General features: G+C 42.7%; 1 protein-coding gene across 3 annotated transcripts in view; it reads right to left on the reverse strand.

The window, feature by feature from the left end:
- Nucleotides 1-400: 400 nt before the first annotated feature.
- XPO7 (exportin 7) overlaps nucleotides 401-19,965 on the reverse strand; it is a 40,080-nt gene continuing 20,515 nt past the window's right edge. For 2 of the 3 annotated variants that reach the window (XM_042934658.1, XM_042934657.1), the window contains exons 14-28: nucleotides 18,262-18,397; nucleotides 17,675-17,748; nucleotides 16,454-16,534; nucleotides 15,472-15,535; nucleotides 14,956-15,064; nucleotides 13,887-13,993; nucleotides 11,280-11,368; nucleotides 10,464-10,571; nucleotides 8,027-8,109; nucleotides 7,587-7,801; nucleotides 7,206-7,344; nucleotides 5,016-5,176; nucleotides 3,804-3,902; nucleotides 3,009-3,136; nucleotides 401-2,008 (exon numbers count right to left, since the gene is read on the reverse strand). In XM_042934658.1, the coding sequence (XP_042790592.1) occupies nucleotides 1,915-2,008; nucleotides 3,009-3,136; nucleotides 3,804-3,902; nucleotides 5,016-5,176; nucleotides 7,206-7,344; nucleotides 7,587-7,801; nucleotides 8,027-8,109; nucleotides 10,464-10,571; nucleotides 11,280-11,368; nucleotides 13,887-13,993; nucleotides 14,956-15,064; nucleotides 15,472-15,535; nucleotides 16,454-16,534; nucleotides 17,675-17,748; nucleotides 18,262-18,397 (1,687 nt within the window). In that variant the 3' untranslated portion in view covers nucleotides 401-1,914. The remainder of the gene's footprint in view (nucleotides 2,009-3,008; nucleotides 3,137-3,803; nucleotides 3,903-5,015; nucleotides 5,177-7,205; nucleotides 7,345-7,586; nucleotides 7,802-8,026; nucleotides 8,110-10,463; nucleotides 10,572-11,279; nucleotides 11,369-13,886; nucleotides 13,994-14,955; nucleotides 15,065-15,471; nucleotides 15,536-16,453; nucleotides 16,535-17,674; nucleotides 17,749-18,261; nucleotides 18,398-19,965) is intronic. The other variant, XM_042934659.1, reaches the window with a different exon arrangement.

Here is a 19,965-nt window from a genome sequence, read left to right on the forward strand (position 1 = left end):
AAAAACTTACCCTTGAACCTGTCAGGGTCTAATGAATGAAGCCCAGCTCACAGAAGAGGAGCGGGGATCAGGACGTTAACAAAACTGGGCTTTCTGCAATCATTACTTCTTTTCCGATTGCTAGTAGAGGTAGAGTGGCTTCACTCTTGTAGTTGTGGACATCAGCACTGTATGTATCTATATATATTTATATCTATCTGCATAGATATATCAACTAAAACAATCATACTTTTAAAAGAAATGGAGTCAGACTTAGTTGAATGAGAAACAAGCGAATTTTACAAAGGTAAGACGAACCTGTCATTTACTGGCTTTTAAGAATGTGTGTTTCAAGCATCTTAGTGTGTTTAGAGTGAGACGTGTCCCTATAGACACACTAGACTTGATCACTGAAGCCAGGTCAGTAGAAACCATTGAAGTTTATTGGCGGTCACAATGCTTACACTGTATGCAGCAAACACCCTTACAAGTCTATCCGCAACCTGATCACGCAAGAAAGGATTCACCACACAGTCGCCAGAGGAGAAGGAAAAAAAAATTAACAGGCTTGTTTCTGGGGGTAGAGGAGAGAAATAAAGATAAAACCTAATTGATGAGTGTCCCATGGGCAAGAGCTGAACTAGAGATGCGTACAACTAGCAGCAGCAATTGTGGAAAAAGTACAAGGCAAATAGCTTTCTCCATTAATTTTCTTCTGTAGGTTAATTTTTTTAATATTCAAAACATTTATTATGGTTTTTATTTTATAAAAATGTATATTTTTAAAGGGTGGGAGATTGTTAAATACTTCATGCTAGGCAGACCTTGTTATTAAGAACCCCTCCACTGTAGTAACTTCCTCCAGTTCATACATTCACGAGTGCAGGGTACATATATAAATATCCACGCGCACACATCCACACACACTGCCTCAAGGGCTGGGGAAGACTCAAAGTTATCGGCCATACAATCAGGCCTCTGGTGGACTCATCCAAATCGCTCAACAGGAGAGCAACTGGCTCAATTCCTTCTCTCTGGTCTCTACCTTTACAGAGACTGAGAACCCTAAATCATAGAGTTACATCCGACTTATAAAAGCAAGAGGCATCTGTCTGAGGATGAGGATAAGCAAAGTGGGAAAAAGGATGAAGCTAAGAACACCAAACACTTTTAGCTGGAGTTGTCTGTCACTGCAAGAGGCCAACGGACCTAGGGCAGCATCTACGGTTGAAGGGGAAGGATGGTGCTCCACATGGCTTAGAGTTCCTAATAACAAGGGTAATACAGTAACAGGAAGTGATAATTTTGGGGGCAAGGAAAGGGCAATAAGAAAAAATATACATTTGGAATTTTTACCTTTTTTTTTTTTTTTTTTGCCTCTCTACACTGTGTCACTAAATATATCTCTGCACGTTCACACATCCTCGTCCAGTAAAGCTTCAGGCCACCAGAATACACATTTTTTTCTCACTCGCATACACAACCCCTCACATCAGCATTGGTGCACTAGACTCTGTAAAAATTTTTCAGTCACACTTTTTGTTTTTAAACTTGAGTCAATATAAACCTTGTTCAAAATGTTATGAAAAAATGTACATGTTTATACAAGGCAGGTTGTGGCAGGACACTGGGGGTTCCTCCCCCACCCCCTGGGGTGGCCCCAGGAGGAGGGGCTGGAGTCTCACACATTTGTGTCTCTATCTCCTCCCACCACCCTTCCCACCCAATCCCCCCAGGAACCAGCAGCGCCCTGCCCCCTAGTGAGTGCACTCACATCCCTATTCCCTGGGGAAGTAGCCAGTTGACCTTTGCCATTTTCCCCACACCCCTGGTGGAGGGGGCCAGGATCAGCCAGGCCCTCTCCCTTGTAATTGTTTGCCCCTCTGGGCCAGACCAAAGGGACGCTGCTCTGTACAGGTAGAGTCCAAGGAGGTGTCAGCTCATCATATCATTGCTATTCACGCCGTAAGTGGAATTCTTCATCGAGTCGTTGACTTCTCGACGGAATGCTGACAGGTTCTGGGTGAACCTGCAGAGAGGATGAATTGTAGGTTGAGGGAGTAGGGTGGAAGGGAAAGGTCTTTGCCTAAAACATTTCTGGCAGAGAAGTGGCTACTGAAAGGCAGAATGCATGAATCTAAGGTCAGTTAACCTCGGTCTTAAGAACTTAAGGGAAAGTTGAGCTAGTTTTGCACCCCTTTCTACCTGACAACCTTGTGGTAGACTTGGAGATCTGGTCAAATCTGGGGCTTTGAGGGCCACCTTGAACTCGTGACAGCACAACAGGAAAATCTGACGGAGGTGGGAAGTAACCCTCACACAGTGAGGGTGTGAAGAAAATGAAGCTATCTCCTTTCTTAATGCCGGAGACCTGTCCAATATGGTAGCTGCCAGCCTCACATGGCTGCTGAACACTTGAAATGTACCCAGTACAACAGAAGAACTGAATCAAATTACATGGAAATTTAAAATTCTGTTCCCCAATTGTATCTTAATTAGTTTTAAATTAAAATGCCATTTTAAAAATGAAATCATATTTAAACATGAATTCAGGGAAACCTGACATTCAATTCAGTTACTGGACAATTTCTAAGTATGTTCGGTATACTTGAATATGGGAATCTACTTTGTCAACTGTAAATTTTATGAAGTCTAAATACAAATCAAGCATTTCAAATGAGTAGTTAGCATCTGAATTAAGATTCCCTGTTAAATGTACAATATACAGAATCTTGAAGACTTAGTAAAATAAAAAGAATGTTAAAATTCTAAATTTTTAAGTCTGGATTACACATTGACATAATATTCTGCATACATTAAGTTACATACAATGTGTTAAAATGAATTTTGTCTGTTTCCTTTTATCCCCTTTTAATGTGGCTACTAGGAAATTTAGAGTTACTTATGTGGCTTGCTTTTCTATTGGAGAGCACTGCTTTAGATGGCCTCTAAAAGACTGTTAAGGAGTGTCCTGTTTCGAGGACTGGAGAAACTGCCTATGACTTTTCGGCAGGGCTCTCTACACTCACCTGTCTCTATTTTTCGTAAGAAGATTTCGCTCGATGCCTTCCATCAGGTTTTCAAAACACAGATGCATAGCCTGCTGCTTCTCTGGTGGCTGGCTGTTCACGATACTGTTCCTTAGGTCAGAAAAATACTGTGGGGCAAGGAGTGAGACAGGGTAAGGAGAGATGAGGCTTATTAGCCTTCCCTCTTCTGCAGGGTGGAAGGAATGTTCTTCTCCAACAAGAAACAGAATTATCTACCAAAACTGGGTGCCTTTTTTGATTCAAGCAAGTACTTGCCAGATAATTTATCTTCATCTTACTTAAAAATCAAGAGTTTTAAATTTGTAAACACTCTAAGGGTCATCTGATCCAGGTTCTTGATTTTATCTTATCTTTTAAGTAATCCCTACACCCAATGTGGGGCTAGAACCAACAACCCTGAGATCAAGAGTTCCATGCTCCACCAACTGAGCCGGACTGGTGACCCGGATTTGGTTTCTTTTACAGGACTCTCTAGACTTCCTTATATTTGTTTGTGGTAGAGCTGAGCTAGAATTTAGGTCACAGGTGGTCTGATCTCCAGGTATATTCCCTTCTGGTAACATTTCCTCAGCCTTTACCTTTGTCTGAATTGCTATACATGGTGACTTCTAACAGTTAAGTGATTATGTACTTGTCAAACCATGAACAGAACATGCTCAGAAAACAGGCTATCTTCCCTCTGCTTTACCATCATGGGGTGTTCCTATAACGTTCCTCACAGTGCCCTGGCAAATGATAGCTAAATGTGTCTGCCCATGCTTCTGGCTCTCTTACCTTTTCATTAAGTAGTATCAAGCCGAGTAGGGGCCGAGACATAGACCACTGGTTCCTACAGTCTTCAAAGATGATGATGTTCAGCACCGTTGACAGCATCTGGAAATGGAGAATCTGAGGCAGTGACCTAGTGGGTAGCTACCCAAGATAGAATTATAGATTCCAAACAGAAGAGTTTATTGGGTTGAAGGCCTCTTCTGTCTGGAGTAAACCAGGCAAATAGTTTATGAAGTTTCATTTTAATCTTCTATTATGAGGTAAATTTTCTAAGGTATTTCCTTTCCTGCTTTTTAAATTGGTTTAATAATTCCTTTAAAAATGGACCTTTCCAGTTCACCTTGTTTTCTGTGGGGAATGGGATGGGTCACACAATGATCATACTAGGTAAAATCCCTTTGCACTGTAGCTCCCCGGTACTTGTCTGAGAGGAGATAGCTTTTTTTTTTAAGTTGTTTTTTTTAAATGTTTATTTTTGAGAGAGAGCAACAGAGGATCCCAAGCAGGCTCTACACTGACAGCAAGGAGCCCAATGTGGGGCTCAAACTCACAAACTGTGAGATCATGACCAGAGCTGAAGTCAGAGGCTTAACCGACTGAGCCACCCAGGTGCCCCAGAGACAGCTTTTATAACATTTTGGGGATGTGATACGAATGTGAATTATTTCAGTTTCTTTAGAGAATAATACAAAGGTGAGACTAATAGCTAAAAGCTAAATAATTCCATTGATCCCCTTTCCTTATCTATTTTTATCTATTTTTGCAAATCTTACTTTTGCAAAGATGCAGCATACAAATAAAACGATGGCAAACATATGGTTTGATCTCTGTGTGGTCAGTTATTTCCCTCTGTCCTGCATTCCTGTTCCCACTTTGCAAATGGGAGTAAAAGCTTTATAGCTGGGTGCTGCTAACTTGTGCCCCGCTTATGGCAACAGTCATTGCTGTAGAAGGAGGACAGGTCCAAGGCATAGGGGTAGGTGTGACACTTGGAAGAACAACTCAGACAGAACCTGATTTTTTCAGATTGTTTCTGTCTGATGATTGCTCAGCAAACTCAAAATCCACTGTAATTTTAAGGTGTAAACTTCACTTCGGCAGCATTATCCTGGTGAGACGTAAGACTCTGCATCTTGCTTGGCCTTTCCTCTCCCCCAGAGAGGGTCTTCCACTGTAGAACACCCCACAATGCCTCCTAATGCTCATGTTCCTTACCTGCTGGATCATCTCTGGATGCTGCTGCATGATATGCAGAAAGCGGTCACTCTCCTGGTTCAGAGGTGTCGTCCTCTTCTTGGTGCTCCGTGACAGTTGCTTAAAGAGGTATGTCACGATGTGGTCCAGGCAGGAGCAGCAGCCTGTGCATACCATGGTGTCTGGAAGAGGGGCAGGGGCGGATTAGAGCAGGGATACGCAGCTGCTGACGGTGACCCAGGAAAACATGGGTTGCCCTTAGCCGAGATCCCATAGAGGCAGAGGTACCCCGGCAGACTGGGAACTGCACCCGTTTCAGTCAACGCCTTGTGCTGGGTGTTTCCCATTAGCCTCTCACCCTCATCAGATAGCAAGGCCCGATCCTAAGTCTGAGAGTGTGTGTATGGTGATAGACAATATAAATGACTGATATTGACATTATTGACTCAGGTGGTATGGATGTAGGTCTTCTGCTTCATTAAAAAATAACGAACAATTTAGTATAGCAAGTACTTCCATTGTGCCGGATATTGTGCTAATAAGGACCTTGTAGGTATTATCTCTTATTTATCGTCTTGAGAACTCTGGGAGGTAGGTGATCCATTTTACAAATGAATAAACCAAAGTCTAGAGATCATATTGCTAATAACTGGACCGGCCATGAGGAGAATCCAAGTGTGAGTTGTTAAGCCTCTGCTCTGAGTTACAGGGGTGGCACAGCTTCGCACTGCCTAGCAACATTCCTGGTCTGTCAGAGGACCCGTATTCTTGGTTTCCGAGGCATCCTGTGGGAGCTACAGACCTGTCTGTGTAGTTTACAAAGGGGATACTGCAGCACAGCTTGCAGACCGCGCTCTGACCACGTGAGGCACAGGCCAGGGCACTGAGGGATGAACCCTTAAATGAGTCAACCATTCTGTTTCTGTTTATACAGAGGGCCCTCTATTTTTAAGGAGCTATAAAACAGCCTTCCAAAGCCAGGTTGGATCCCTTGGCTAGACTGTCCTAGATATGCCTCTGCACCCTGCTGGAGGTAAATGTGTATCAAAGGGGTGGCATGGAGGTGTGGATGACTCACCATGTAGGCAATCCAAGTCATCCAATATGCATTTGCAATATATGGTGATTATTTTGCAGTTGACTTAATCCTCCCATTTACGTTCTGCTCAGCGTACTACAAAAAATGTATTTTTGGGGCACCTGGGTGGCTCAGTCAGTTGAGCATCCGACTTCGGCTCAGGTCATGATCTCATAGTCCATGAGTTCGAGCCCCGCGTTGGGCTCTGTGCTGACAGCTCAGAGCCTGGAGCCTGCTTCAGACTGTATCTCCCTCTCTCTCTGCCCCTCCCCCCAGCTCATGCTTTGTTTCTCTCTGCTCAAAAATGGATAAATGCTAAAAAAAAAAATAAATAAAAAATTTTCTTCTTTGAACACATACACACCTAATATACACCTATTAAGACTGCTTGAAGGTACCCAGGAACAAAAGGGTTGACAGGAACCAGATGGGAGTAGGGGGAAAAACTTGTGAAGCTGGCTGTGTGAACACCTTCCACTGCCTCCAACTGCGGTAGGTTAGAATCCAGACATCCAGATACTACGGGTGCCTTTGTGCCCTCCTGCCCCCCCCCCCCCCCATCTCTTTCCAGCTCTACTCCCCCCACCCCCCTTCTCTTCTGCACCAGTGTACCCGCCATCTCAATTTCCTGATTCTTTCTGGGCTGTAGGTGCTAGTAGTTGCAGTTCCTGATGCTGGGAAGCCTCCCCACTAACCTGATACTGCCCATTCACCTTTTTGGTTTATGCTTTGATATGAATGCTTTCAGCCAGGCCTTGTCTGACCCCCACCTCACCTCCTCAAAACTAGTTTAGGTATGCTTCCTGGCAGCTCTCTCAGCACTCCGTCCTCACTGTAGTAAGCAGAAAAGTGTAGGAAATAGGCAGTTGTCTATGTGTCTGCCTCATCCACCAGATAAAAAGCCCCTAAAGGACAGGGACTATGTGTTGTTAACTACTGTATCCTTAGTGTATAGCACAGTACTTGGTCCTCAGGACAGGGTCAGTAAATATTTGCTGGATGAGAATGTACTCATGAATCTTATACTCTCTGTGGTTAAGGCCAATTCCCCCAAAGCAGTAACCCTTTTGGATCCTGGGGCAAAATTCTCCTTTTCTGTTAAGTGGTTAAAACCAACCGACACGGGCACTCACCAAGTGCAGTAAGTCCTTCAGAAATGGAAGAGAGAATATACATGATGACATGAGGTTCCAGGCTTGCAATAAAGTTCATGTGGTCCTGGGTCAGGACTTCCAGTAGTGAATAGTAAGACTGGCTAAGCTTGGGATAATCCTGTGGGAAAAGAGGACAAAAATCAGGTTAGCATTGTGCACCTCCATATACAGGGAGCAAGATCTTAAATAAAACAGCTCAGTTCCCTTCAGATGGGAAGACAAAAGAGCTAGCTGGAGCTAGTGTAAGCTCTCCAGAGAAATATTCAATCAGTGTTGGCAAAATAACAAACAAAACCGCCAAACAAAAACACGCAAACAAGATGAGGGGCTCAGATCTTGCCAATGATGCTTAAGGCTTACCAGGAGGTCACTATGGGGAATAGAGAGGAGCAGCTTGATGAAGGTCTGTAGAGCATTGTCCAGGGCATCGTCTCCATAGAGACGGAAGACTCCAAAATTGACATAACTCCCACTGAGGGCAGCCTTCAGCATGGAGAAGCAGATGGAGATGCCCTTGAGCTTCAGTGCATAGACCTGATCCTTTGGGACCTCTCCTAGTGTCAGGATGCGATTGCCTGAGTGAGTAGACAGACACGTGGTAATATATTATTTATTCAACCACATTGTAACTGATAGTTTCTGTAACCAACTCAACCCTCTTACTCAAAGGCCCTTGGTGTCAGCTGGCACTGTAATACTGTCCTGGTTATTGCCAGGGCTAGCCTGAGACCTACACTGCATACACTAGGGTGACTGAGCTGGAATTCACTCCCAGGGTTATGCTCCTCTAAAGCCCTTACCATACATTGTTATCATCTTGCTTGTTTCTCTGAAGAGTAAAATGCCATTGGGGGAAGAGACGTCAAATTGGAGCCGCTGGGATCTGAGCAGAGAACACAGAAGGAGAAAAAGTCAGGGGTATGTTGCTGGAAGACTGGGATACTTGAGGCTTGGGTGATTCTTTTTGCACTAAGATGTTCAGATTACCTATCCTAACATGGAATAACTAAGTTAAAGATATTTAACCTGTGACAGAGCTTGTATCTTGAAGACTAACACCTAGACTCAAGTTCTGCTTCTCAAAGTGAAAGCATTTAAAAGAAAAAAAGTGAGGCAGATGAAATTACTCTTAAAATTGTCCATTTTGATTAAAGTATAGTTTCTACAACAGTCATTTCTGACGAACTCAAAGCTCGTCAGACATTAATCTACATTTACCTTTATAGCTTTGGTGGCAACTAAGGGAGGGTACAAGCACTATTACCACTTTATAAAAGAAGAGAGGCAAAGGGACTGCGAATGCTACAGGACAAAGTAGGTGAGGCAAGCATTTTAAACAACTTGAGTTCTGGGGTGCCCAGTTGGGTTTGGCTCACGGTTTCACGGTTTCAAGCTGCATCGGGCTCTGTGCTGGCATCTTGGAGCCTGCTTGGGATTCTCTCTTTCCCTCTCTGCCCCTCCCCCACTCATGCTCTCTCAGATAAATAAATAAACTTGAAAAATAAAAAACAAAAACACTTGAGTTCTGAGTTCCTGACTGTTCTCTTGACCAGAGCACCTCTTCTTTCGTTTGCTCCACCTTTTAAATGAGCTTCTAGTTGGTCTTTTTAATGACTCTAGTTGGTTAAGGCCTCATATCTAACAGTCCTCCTTGATTCTTCTTCCCTTTCCTCCCCACACTGGATCCATCAAGATCTAGCTCTACAGTATGCCCTGAATCTATCTACTTCCTGTGCGGTCCTTCTGCTTCCACTCTTGTTCCCCCAGTCTCTTACTTCAGAGTAGAGTGATACCTTTAAATAAGGTAAACAGAGATCATTTTAATCCCATGCATAGAAGATTTCTGCAGCTTCCCACTGTAATGAGAATGCACTCGTCCTCACTACTGCTGTCCTAAGTTGCTATATGACTGGGTCTCTGCCGGCCTGTTTGACTTGTCTACTATGGCCTCCCCTCATTTGCCATGCTCCAGCCAGTGGTATTTTCTGTCTCAAGTCCCCGTGAGCTCATCCCATCTTAGGGTTTTATAGTTGTTCTCACTGTTTAGAATGCTTTTTTTTTTTTTTTTAACGTTTATTTTTGAGACAGAGAGAGACAGAGCATGAACGGGGGAGGGTCAGAGAGAGGGAGACACAGAATCTGAAACAGGCTCCAGGCTCTGAGCTGTCAGCACAGAGCCCGACGCAGGGCTCGAACTCCTGGACCGTGAGATCATGACCTGAGCCGAAGTTGGACGCTTAACCAACCAAGCCACCCAGGCGCCCCTAGAATGTTTTTTCCCCTTATTTTGCTGGGCTACCAGAGTCTTTCTTGTCATTCAGATCCCAGCTTAAATATCACTTTCTCTGAAAGGCCTTCTCTGACCCTCTTCTCCGTCAATTCCCATTTTATTAACTTTTTTTTCATAGCACTTACCATTATTTGAAATGATTTTCCATGCTTGTTTTACTGTCTTTTCCCCTGAATGTAAAATCTAAGAGAGGAGAGGTTTTGTCTGACACAACAGCTAAGAAAGTGGCTGGCAAAGACTAGATGCTCTCAAATATTTATCTTGTAAATGAGTAACTCTTGATTATAAGCCTGATGGGAGGCTACTGCCACCCCTCAGTAAGGCAGTTTTAAAAATTAATTATCTCAGGTGTGCCATGAAAGGCAGATACACAGACCTGAAATTCTAGTGAAGTCAATGTGCCGGATTACTGTTTTCCTCCATCCCTAAATTTTTCAGCGAATCTAAAATTTGGTATTTTGGAAGTCTCTCTTACTTTCTTCTTAAGTAAATCTTTACCAATCCAGCTGCAATCTCCCAAATAGATACCTTTCTTAAAACAGTATTCTAATGCACCCGGCATCATTCTCAATTAGTCCTTCTGAAATGAGAACTTTGAAATGTGGTAGGCATGGCACCATTACTAAGTGTTAACTTTTATATGTGGGTGGCAAAATCAGAATGTTGGTTGCCAAATTCACTTCTTGTAAGAATGGGTATCTTGGGGCTCTTTTCAAGGTGACTTATTTCCTGCAAGCAGCTGTGGCTTTGTGTGGCTGGAGCACCCTTTTTCCAAACATACAAAAATATACATACGTGAACTTTTATAGATATTTTTTGCAAATTCTATTAGCAGTGAGTCTTATTATCTTTCACAATCTGCCCAAAACATTAGATGAAATAATTTCTCCTAGAATTCTCTCGGGTAAAAGGGCACTTGTGCCCTTTGAAAATTTCCTCTTGCTTACCTATTATGAACTAATTCAGCCATGAGCTTGAGCACAGGTGTGGTACAAGCTGGATCATGGTACCATAGCTCAATTGCCCGCTGGAGAATTGGCATGTAGGATGGATATCTGTAAATGAAAAGCTAAGGAAAAATTCTGAATCCAGAAAGGTACAGAATTTAAAATAATCTCTCCGCATTGGCCAAGCACAAACTGTCAAGTTAAAGTTCTCTAATTTCCTGCCTCCTGCTTGTTAATCTTGCAGTCTTTCTAACCAGACTGTGTGTTCTTAAAATTTTCATAGGCATCTAATAATGTGCTGTAATTTACATAATGATTTTCTTCTGAAGAGCATAACGTATTTCATATTGTTATTTATCCTCTTATCCCTTCGTGACAGGGAAGCAGCTATTTCCGTTATATAACTACTGGAGAAACAGGCAGTCAGATACGAAATGATTTGTTCAAGGTTATGAATCCAAGGTTAGGCTTTCTAATTCCTAGGGAAGCTGTCTTTTCTTAGTAGATCGAAATGTCTCTTTTTTCTAAGTGTGGCAAAATTCACATGCAGCAGCTCCACAGGCATTTTATATCTGGGGCCCAGAAAAGAAAGTGGTAGGAAACGACCTCGTTCATTTCCCCATCTCTCTCACGGGAGCAGGTAGCGCTATGCCATCACACCACTATGGAATGGGAGCTTATGAGTTGCCTTTGGGGGCAACTCCTTGCCTTCGTAGCCTCCCTAACCCTGCCCACCCTCATCCCCCATGACTACACCGCCCATCCACCCTCCAGTTAAGGCTTGCAGTAGCACGCTCCTGGTCTGTATTAGGATACATCCACTCAAACAGCATCATGAAACTGGTCTTGGCATTGAAGGCGAAAGCTATCCCTCTCAGGTCTCTTACTAGGCCAACCAGAGTTCGCTGTAGTAGAAGGCAAAAGTAGGTTAAAATAGAAGAAAAACCAAACCTATAACTACTTGATGGGGATTTCACAAATGTGTAATCAAATTCTTCCACCATTCAACAAATACTCCTTCCCAGATATTCCGAACTGATCTCTTCCCTACTAGAATGGAATCTTTTCACTTAGAAAATTAGTTTTGTAAGCCTGTTATCTACTAAGAAAAAGCAATGGTTCCTGATCCATCACAGCAAAAACAGAAGCTGATAAAGTTTTAAGACACTAATATGGTAAGTTCTAAGTAAAAAGAAGAGCAAAAAAGCTTGATTGAAGAAGAGTTAGGAAAAAAGAAGATAAAAATGGCCAAAAAGTCCACACAAGAAGAGGCAGAAGGACCACATATCTGAAAGGTCTGGTACCACACCTAGTTACAAAGGCATCAGCACCACAGGAAATCAAATGCAGATCCTGCAGGGAGGAAACACAGCAACCTCCATCTTACCTGCCCTGGTTGGAGGCCCTGGAAATAAGACTGATGTGTAAATGTTGGAGGGTAAAGTACACTTTCACAGTGAAAGAGATGGAGGCCTAAGAGGCAGATACTTGTGCCGTCATACTGCTAGGTGGCATGAGGGCCAGGGTTAAGACTCATACCATCGAGACTCCAAATCCTCTGTTTCTCAGTAGGACTTTTACTTGTCCCGTGGGCCCTGAACAGCAGGAAGACTGCTTTTAAAAGCTGATAATCAATAGGCTCAAGGACATGGGAACATTTGGGTGTCCTGACTCATTTGCCAAAAATGACTGTACTTCTGGGGCGCCTGGGTGGCTTAGGCAGTTAATGTCTGACTCTTGATTCTGGCTCAGGTCATGATCTTAAAGTTCGTAAGATCGAGCCCTGTGTCGGGCTCTGCACTGACAGCCCTGCTTGGGATTCTCTCTCTCCCTCCCTCCCTCCCTCCCTCCCTCTCTCTCTCTCCCCCTCTGCCCCCCCCCCCCCACACACACACACACACTCTCTCTCTCTAAATAAACAAAACAAAACAGACTGTACTTCTAACAGCCTGCTTTAAGCAGACAATTCTCTTCCTAAACTGATACCATAACTTGTCTTCAAATCTAAGACACAGCCACTTTAAAAAACTTATTACATGAGGTGTGACAAAGATGTGGAAAATGCTTGCAGTTCGTGGCCAAAATGGTTCTTTTCATTAACTTCACCTGCTTTGTATGGAACTAAAGTGATGGGGAAAAGGGCTGCTATTCAGTGATATCCCTCAATTATCCTTGGTACTGGTTAGTACTCTAGCTCAAGTTACTGACATGCTCCACACTAAACTCAACTCTGAATAGTACCTATCTCAAAACACTGGTAGAAAGAGGGGAGACAGCCGGGCAAAGTGGTGTTGCTCCGTGACTTCCCTGATGATTTAGAGACAGAAAACTAAGAGGCTTTCTAGAGAAGAAAACAGAATTTTAGAATATTAGGTAAAGCCTGGCATCTTGGGGCAATACTTCTGGCTATTTGGTGACTATAATTCAGCTTCAGCATCATTATGAACACTGCAAAAAAGTCCTACGTCCTACAAATATTAATAGCCTAATATCTTCTGGTTTTGGTCCAGAGATCTATGGACAAGGAGAGCAGGTATGTGTGAAGATGAGGAGAGCAAAAATCAAGAAATGATAATTCTGAGAGCCAGAAATCAATAACTAAAGGTAACTTTAAAATTCCATATATGTGGAAATTCATACACCCTTCTAAATGACTCCTGTCAAAGAAGAAATCTTAATGGAAATTAGAAAATCCAAAGAATTGAATGAAAATGAAAATGTTACATACAAAAACTATAGATTCTGGAGGCCTATTTCATGACAGTGTTAATATACTTAATGCTATTCAACTGTACACCTAAAAAATGGTTAAGCTGGTAAATTTTACATTATGTAAACCAACATGTGGAATAATATGCCTAGAGGGACAGTTATAGCTTTAAATGATTACATTAGGAAAGAAGGAGGGCTGAAAAGTTAGAATGGAAAAACCCCAAGAAAAACATATGAAAATAAACATAAAGAGCAGAACTGAATGAAGTAGAAAACAAAGATACAACAGGGTTTTGTTTTGTTTTTGCAAAGACTAACAAAGTTGACACATTTCTGGCAAGACTGATCCAGGAAAGAGAAAGCACAAATATGCAGTATTAAAACTGAGAGGCGACACATAACTAAAGATACAACCAGAGATCAAAAAACAATAGGAAAACACACAAAATAACTTTATGCTACTACATTTGAAAATGTAGACAAAAATCATAAGTATTACATAAGAAAACACTTTAACATAAAAACAAAAGACTTTATAAATCTCTACTGGTTTGTCGATTTCAAAATCCCAGGAGCCCAAGAGATTAAATAGAAGTGAAATCAGTGGGAAATGTATGGATGAGCACTATTTTCTGTAGTAATAGCTAATCTAGTTTCTGTCAGGGGCTGCCCAAAAGCAGAAACTGGTCAATCAGTGGGTGAAGGACTCACCTTTGCCTCTTGCTCGTTGAAACTATTAGTGCTAAACATCTGGGCCACAGCCTCAAATGCGGCTGTGAGTGGCAGCATGAATTGCTCATACTGATCTTCATCCTCTCCTGAAAGGTAAACAACCCAGGGTGTGACTCCAATATAAAAAATTCAAAGCTATGCATGCAAGGAAAATAAGATGGTATGAAAGATGAGCAGACCCGAGGATAATTCAAGGGGGCCCCTTTATCATCCCCATGGGTATGAGTACTAATTTCAGAATAAAATATATAGAGAGAATTTTTAAACTAGAAAATGGCCGGAAGTCATCCAGTCCAGGGATGTCCACACTGTGTTTGACAATACCAGAGATTCCTATGTGTATGAGGTACTATGTTTTTATTTACTTCTCCTTAAGTGACAGCTGACAGTCAGTTAAGAAAGGACCGAGTCTGGTGTATGAGAACCTGATGAGACTCGTACTGGAGTCAGGTGCCTGTGGAGGCTCTCTTCACACTTCTCTCTTTTCACTAATCTTCCATAAACCTGGAAGGTTCTGTAATGTTATATAGTAGGATTGAATTTAAATAGCTCAGAATGAAGACAAGTGCTGTGTTTCAGTCATTAGTTGACCCCAAACTGCTAATATCACACGGCAGCTACAAAGGCTCTTAAGCCTTGTGGGTTCACATGTGCTAGTGAACTGGGGGGGGAGGGGGAGAGGTGGGCATGAAAAGTTGTGTTGACTGTCTTGGGTGGGTTGCACCTTCATGTGGGGTAGAGGGTTATCTGGCCAACAACAGGCATTTAGGCCTCAATTCTCTTAACTTTCTGAGGACAAGTATGAAATAGGTTTTAAAAATCACTGCACATCAGATGAAAACTTCTGGCACATATAGTTCTTCTCTTCCAGTTACAGGGACCATTATAGCATGATCTGTTCTTGGTGAAATCAGACCGTTATTTCAGACAGTTTTGTTACTGATGAAACAACAAAAAAGACCTCCCCCACATCTAGTTTTCCATGCTCAAGTAAGAATTTAGAACAATGCCAGACTACTACGCGAGCCTCTAGGATTTATTGCAGTACCTAAATCCACCATGAGGAGACGCCCAAGTGCCGTGTAGAACGTAGTCCGACACCTCATGTCTGTCAGATTGGACTGATTGTTAATACCCAGAAATGAAAAGTGCTCGCTCTATTAAAAAAAAAGAAGACAAGTTAAAAAGATAAAGACATGGGTCACAGGCGGAAGGCAAGCCAGGAATTTCAGAATTACTGAGCCGTTTCAAGCTAATGGCCACATCATCATTCCTTAAGGGTATGAGTGGGATTAAAAATTTTTTTAATGATTGTTGTTATCTACAACTAATTTATCTTTCTATGAATAATAGTAGGCAGCTTCACCATAATTCAGATAATTTGGATTCCAAAGAGCAGCTCAGATGAGAGTAAGTGTGATCTGGCAGTGTGAAGGGAGTCAGGGAGCAGTCTCTGGCTGTGGGGGCACTACGGACCTCAATTGAAACATCCCTCTTATATGGCTGAGGAAGTGTGTGTGGCTGGCTGGAGAGGAGAACTGGGAAGAGGTGCTAAATCACTCACCGTGTGATTGTTCAGCATGAACTGTACCGCACTAAGCTTCACTAGTTTCCTTACACTACTGTATGTGAAGACAAAGAAAGAAGGTCAAGGAAAGTGTGTGCAAATGAAGAATCTTTAATGCAGAATGCAACTTTCTAGGATAAAGTAGCTTCTTTCTTGGCTATGAATTCCATACCCAGATTATCTTATTTTCCTTAAGCACTTGAATATAACACCTGCCAAATGGGGGGGAAAATGTGTTTTCTTCTAAGCAGTATTTAACTGATTGATGACAGAATACCCATACCAAACTCCTATCTGTAAGAAAAGAGATAAAACCCAGCAGTTCCCCCCCAAGAATCATGAATATCCTAGGACAGCTTTTCTCACTGGGGCTTCTAAGAGCAAATTAAGCCCTAAATCCCTGCCTAAGGCATCCATGGTGTGTGGTGAATTAGGTTCTCTCTTATGCATTTAGAATGGCACTAGTTACGTACAATCTTAAAAGTCACTAATTTTTATAGGGTTTAGTCTCTTGTAGACCCCTGATTGTGGAAGCCTGCCTCAAGAGCAATTCAAACTTTATAGTAGACTTGGTCCAGCCCAAGAGGGAATACAGTCACTACTTTTACTGCAGGGCCTGGAATCAGGCTGCTTCTAGCAACAGGCTGACAATCAAGGTGGACTCTGTCATCACTGGGGATGCAAAAATCATGGCCACAGAGTGTATACTGATCAGACAGCTCTGCTATGTATTTCTGGATCTTAGAGATAACCAGGCATAAATCTGTAGAAACTGTTAGCTTATGGGGTGGCTCCTATTTGGAGTCTGGAATTCTCCCTGGATTCTGTGTGGGTATTGGCTTTGGCTCCTAGGAGAATGGAGAATACCTGAGCACACATAAAGCTAAATTAAAGTGGAAGCAGCAGGAGGCCATGATTTCTAAGACTGTGGCAAGCCACAGTTCCTGCTGTGCACAGAAACCGGCTTAGAAAAGGATATCCAATGGAGAGATCATTGAGAAGCTGTAGTGTCTTGGAAGTGATTGGTTCACAGCGGCCCCAGTACTTCAGGTTGGTGATGCTGGAGGACAAAAAGAAAAAAAAAGCAGGAGATACTTTTGATTTGCCTGGTTTCCTTGAGGGTTGGAAGAAGAAGAAAATCATCCACCAAGAGTCACCACACATCTGCATCACCAATTCACAGACATCACAACCACAAAAAATGGGTATAAAATCTCCGTACTTACATTTGGTTGACTAGAAAAATTATCCTTCAGATAATCTTCACTACTTGGTTCCAAAGCTACACTGGCCCATACCCAGGCCCTTGGAATTCTGGGGCACTCCAGGGCTGATTTCTGCAGCAAGGGTAAGAGATTTCTGCGGCAGTGATAACATGCAGACGTATGCAATTCTGCACCTGCGCCATCCACTGTCAGCTGCAGAATTCTAGTAGCCCTTGCTTCCGGGTTCTTGGCTGGCAGAGTCCTTTAGACCCCCTTTGCTTTTTGCATCAAATTATTAACCAGCTCATGAATATGGGTGTTTAGGATTGGGATGGCTGGAAGGGGAAAAATGTCACTTTGCACACAGCCCTGGGTAAAATATTTAGCTCCTAGTTGTGTGCTTTGAGATACTGAGCTCCTAAAAAGGGGAAAATGTAAACAAAGGGGGCAAAACTTAAAAAAAAAGAAAACAAACAAAAAAAGGGCCAATTAGGAGCTCCAACTTTGAAGACAGTTCAAACAGCACTAGATTTTGCAGATTCAAGACTCTTCAAGAGTGTGATAGTTCTTGAGAGGAATAAGCCTGTTTTAAAGTGGGGCTCTCCTCCTGGCAGGGGGGGGCGCACACCTAGTGGAAATCAGCACCAGAAAACGAATGCCTACTCTGGGCATCTCTGGCAGCAGGGTGATTGGGTGAGAGGCTGAGCACCTCTGGGGAGGGATGTCCATTTTGCTAATGCCATGACAGGGTTTCACCGGTGATTCCAGAGGCTATAGAGGAGATTCCACATGAACAAAATTAAATCCTTGCCTGTACAAGCCTGGAATGCTCTGGGGCCGGGCCATATCTCTAAGCACAGCTTGTCACACACTCAAATGCACAATTTTCTGACGCAAACGATCAATGCTGGAATACCAAGGCACTGGCAGCATAATGCCAAGATCACATTTTACAGTTGCAAGGGACTCTTGCTGATGGCAAGCCAAACACTTACATTTTTCCTATGAAGACGCTTAGGACCATGGTCTCATCATTCAAGCCCAGAACTTCTGAGAGTCGGCGGTACAGCTGGTGTTGTGTTAAGGGAAGAGAAAGTAATCAGAAAATATGGATTAGAAAAATCACATCTCAGTACTGTGTTTGTCCTTATTCAGGGGTAAGATGTGGGAAGAAAATGGACGAAACTGTAGGGGAAGTCTTTGTTGAAGGGATTAAGCTAGTTTGGAAGTATTACTTGACACTGGATAGATGCTGAGCTATCTTACCAGTCCCCTTCGACCCTGAGATTATAAAGACTATCAAAACCTTCTGCTGTTCTCAGTATCAATTCATGTACAGAAACTGAGAATTGCCAGTGTTGAGACCAATAGATGTTTTGACTGGCCATTTGTTAAGCATAGGGAGCATTAGAGAGATGGGCCCAATTCTTTGATGAATCTCTCAAAATTCTACACATGAAGAGGAGACATGTGGACTATCCTGATACTAAAACCTGTGTCTGAATTGTTATCAGATGTTTCTTAGTTAGCAATTCCGCAAGCCCAAGTGAGAAAGAAGTAGAGCCAACTGAGAGTCTGTTACCTTAGAGGATTTTTGCACCTGGTCCCCAATGTAGATCTTACGAAACTGTTCAAAAAAGCTCAGCATGGCCAATTCTAGCTTCTCGTTACCCGCTTGAGCCAAGCGAGAATCTGTCAGGTTCATCAGTTGGAGCACCCTAGAGGAAGAAGAGCAATGATTCTCTCAACAGCAGGATATCCTGGTCACTTTAGAAAATCCAACCTACCCTCCAATGGTCATATGTGTCTCCTCTCCTTACCCATCCTATCTAAAAGGCATTCTCTACAGGCTCTATGCTCTGCTGAGAGAACAAAATTCTCCATTTCTGCCCCCATATGAACCATAGCCAGAGAATGAATATGAGTGTCCGGTTGGATGTTTAAAACTTCTAGTCCACTGAGACCGCAGGCTGAGTCAGAACTCATAATTAGCTTAAAAATAGTGGACCCTACCCGCCCCCGACCAGTATTGGGGTAACGGTCTTCCTGAAACTTCTGTGAGACCTTGAGTAAAGCAATTTATTTTCTGAGTCCCAATTCCTCACCCATAAAACGAGGGAGACTGGACTAAGCCCATGGTCCTCAATCTTTTTTCCCACCGAGCCATGAAGGGAATGGACCCATGAAGGACAATGTCCACAGGTAGGTAAAAGCTCCAGGAACCAAGAGCAGATATACCACCGTGACCTCATCCCTGTGCTACTGTGACCTTGTCTCTTTTCCCCGAGCCTTTCCCTGGTGAAAGAAGGCTGGAATGCAAGCGTGTAAGTACTGAATGAGTGTTATTACAAGCAAGTCATCTGACATTTTGATGACATGAGAACAGGTGGTAAACTATTTCTGACACATCATGAGTGAATCAGACTCAGGCCTGATGCTGTAACACTCAGTGTGAGAAACGAGGATACAAGACACTGTCTTCAATTTATATTAGGACACACACACGGTGTCACACCAAGCTGCTGAATCAGAAAGCTTATTTGCTTTCATCCTTATCAAATCTTTGGTCGGCTCTTCAAAAAATGCCAGTGTGACATGCCGTGGAGACTTTTGTCAGGATTAAGGCACCTAAGGGCATATGCGCATCTGATAACAGACAAATGGGCATTTTCAGAATAGGAATTACGGATTGAAATGTCTGGGAACCAAAATATTCTAAGGCATCATGTTAAAATGTGCTTATCTCTAAGGAGAGCATCTCAAAGTTCAGAAACCTTCAGGGTGGCGGTTCCCCAAGGTCACACAATACTGAAACATGACCTGCTCTTCTACTTGCGTTCTGACAGGAGGGTGCACTGGGGTGTCCAGTGGCTACCAGACGCATGACATCATGACAGACTGAATGAGGACACAGATCTGAGAATCCAGCTGACTTCTGGGCCACACATTAAAACAAAGACACTTCTCTCATTAATTTTTTTGAAAAATATTTAAAAAAACATTATTTCTGTTGACATGTTTTGGGCTTATTGTTATTTTTAAATGAATAAATTTAAACTTTCTCAGTTTTACTTATTTTTATTTTTTAAAAAAGATTTTTTTTGGAATGTTACTTATTTTTGAGAGATAGAGAGACAGAGCATGAGTGGGGGAAGGACAGAGAGAGAGAGGGAGACACAGAATCTGAAGTAGGCTCCAGGCTCTGAGCTGTTAGCACACAGCCTGACACGGGGCTCGAACCCATGAACTGTGAGATCATGACCTGAGCCAAAGTCAGACACTCAAC

The sequence above is a fragment of the Panthera leo genome, chromosome B1 (assembly GCF_018350215.1).
Source record: "Panthera leo isolate Ple1 chromosome B1, P.leo_Ple1_pat1.1, whole genome shotgun sequence".
NCBI lineage: Eukaryota > Metazoa > Chordata > Mammalia > Carnivora > Felidae > Panthera > Panthera leo.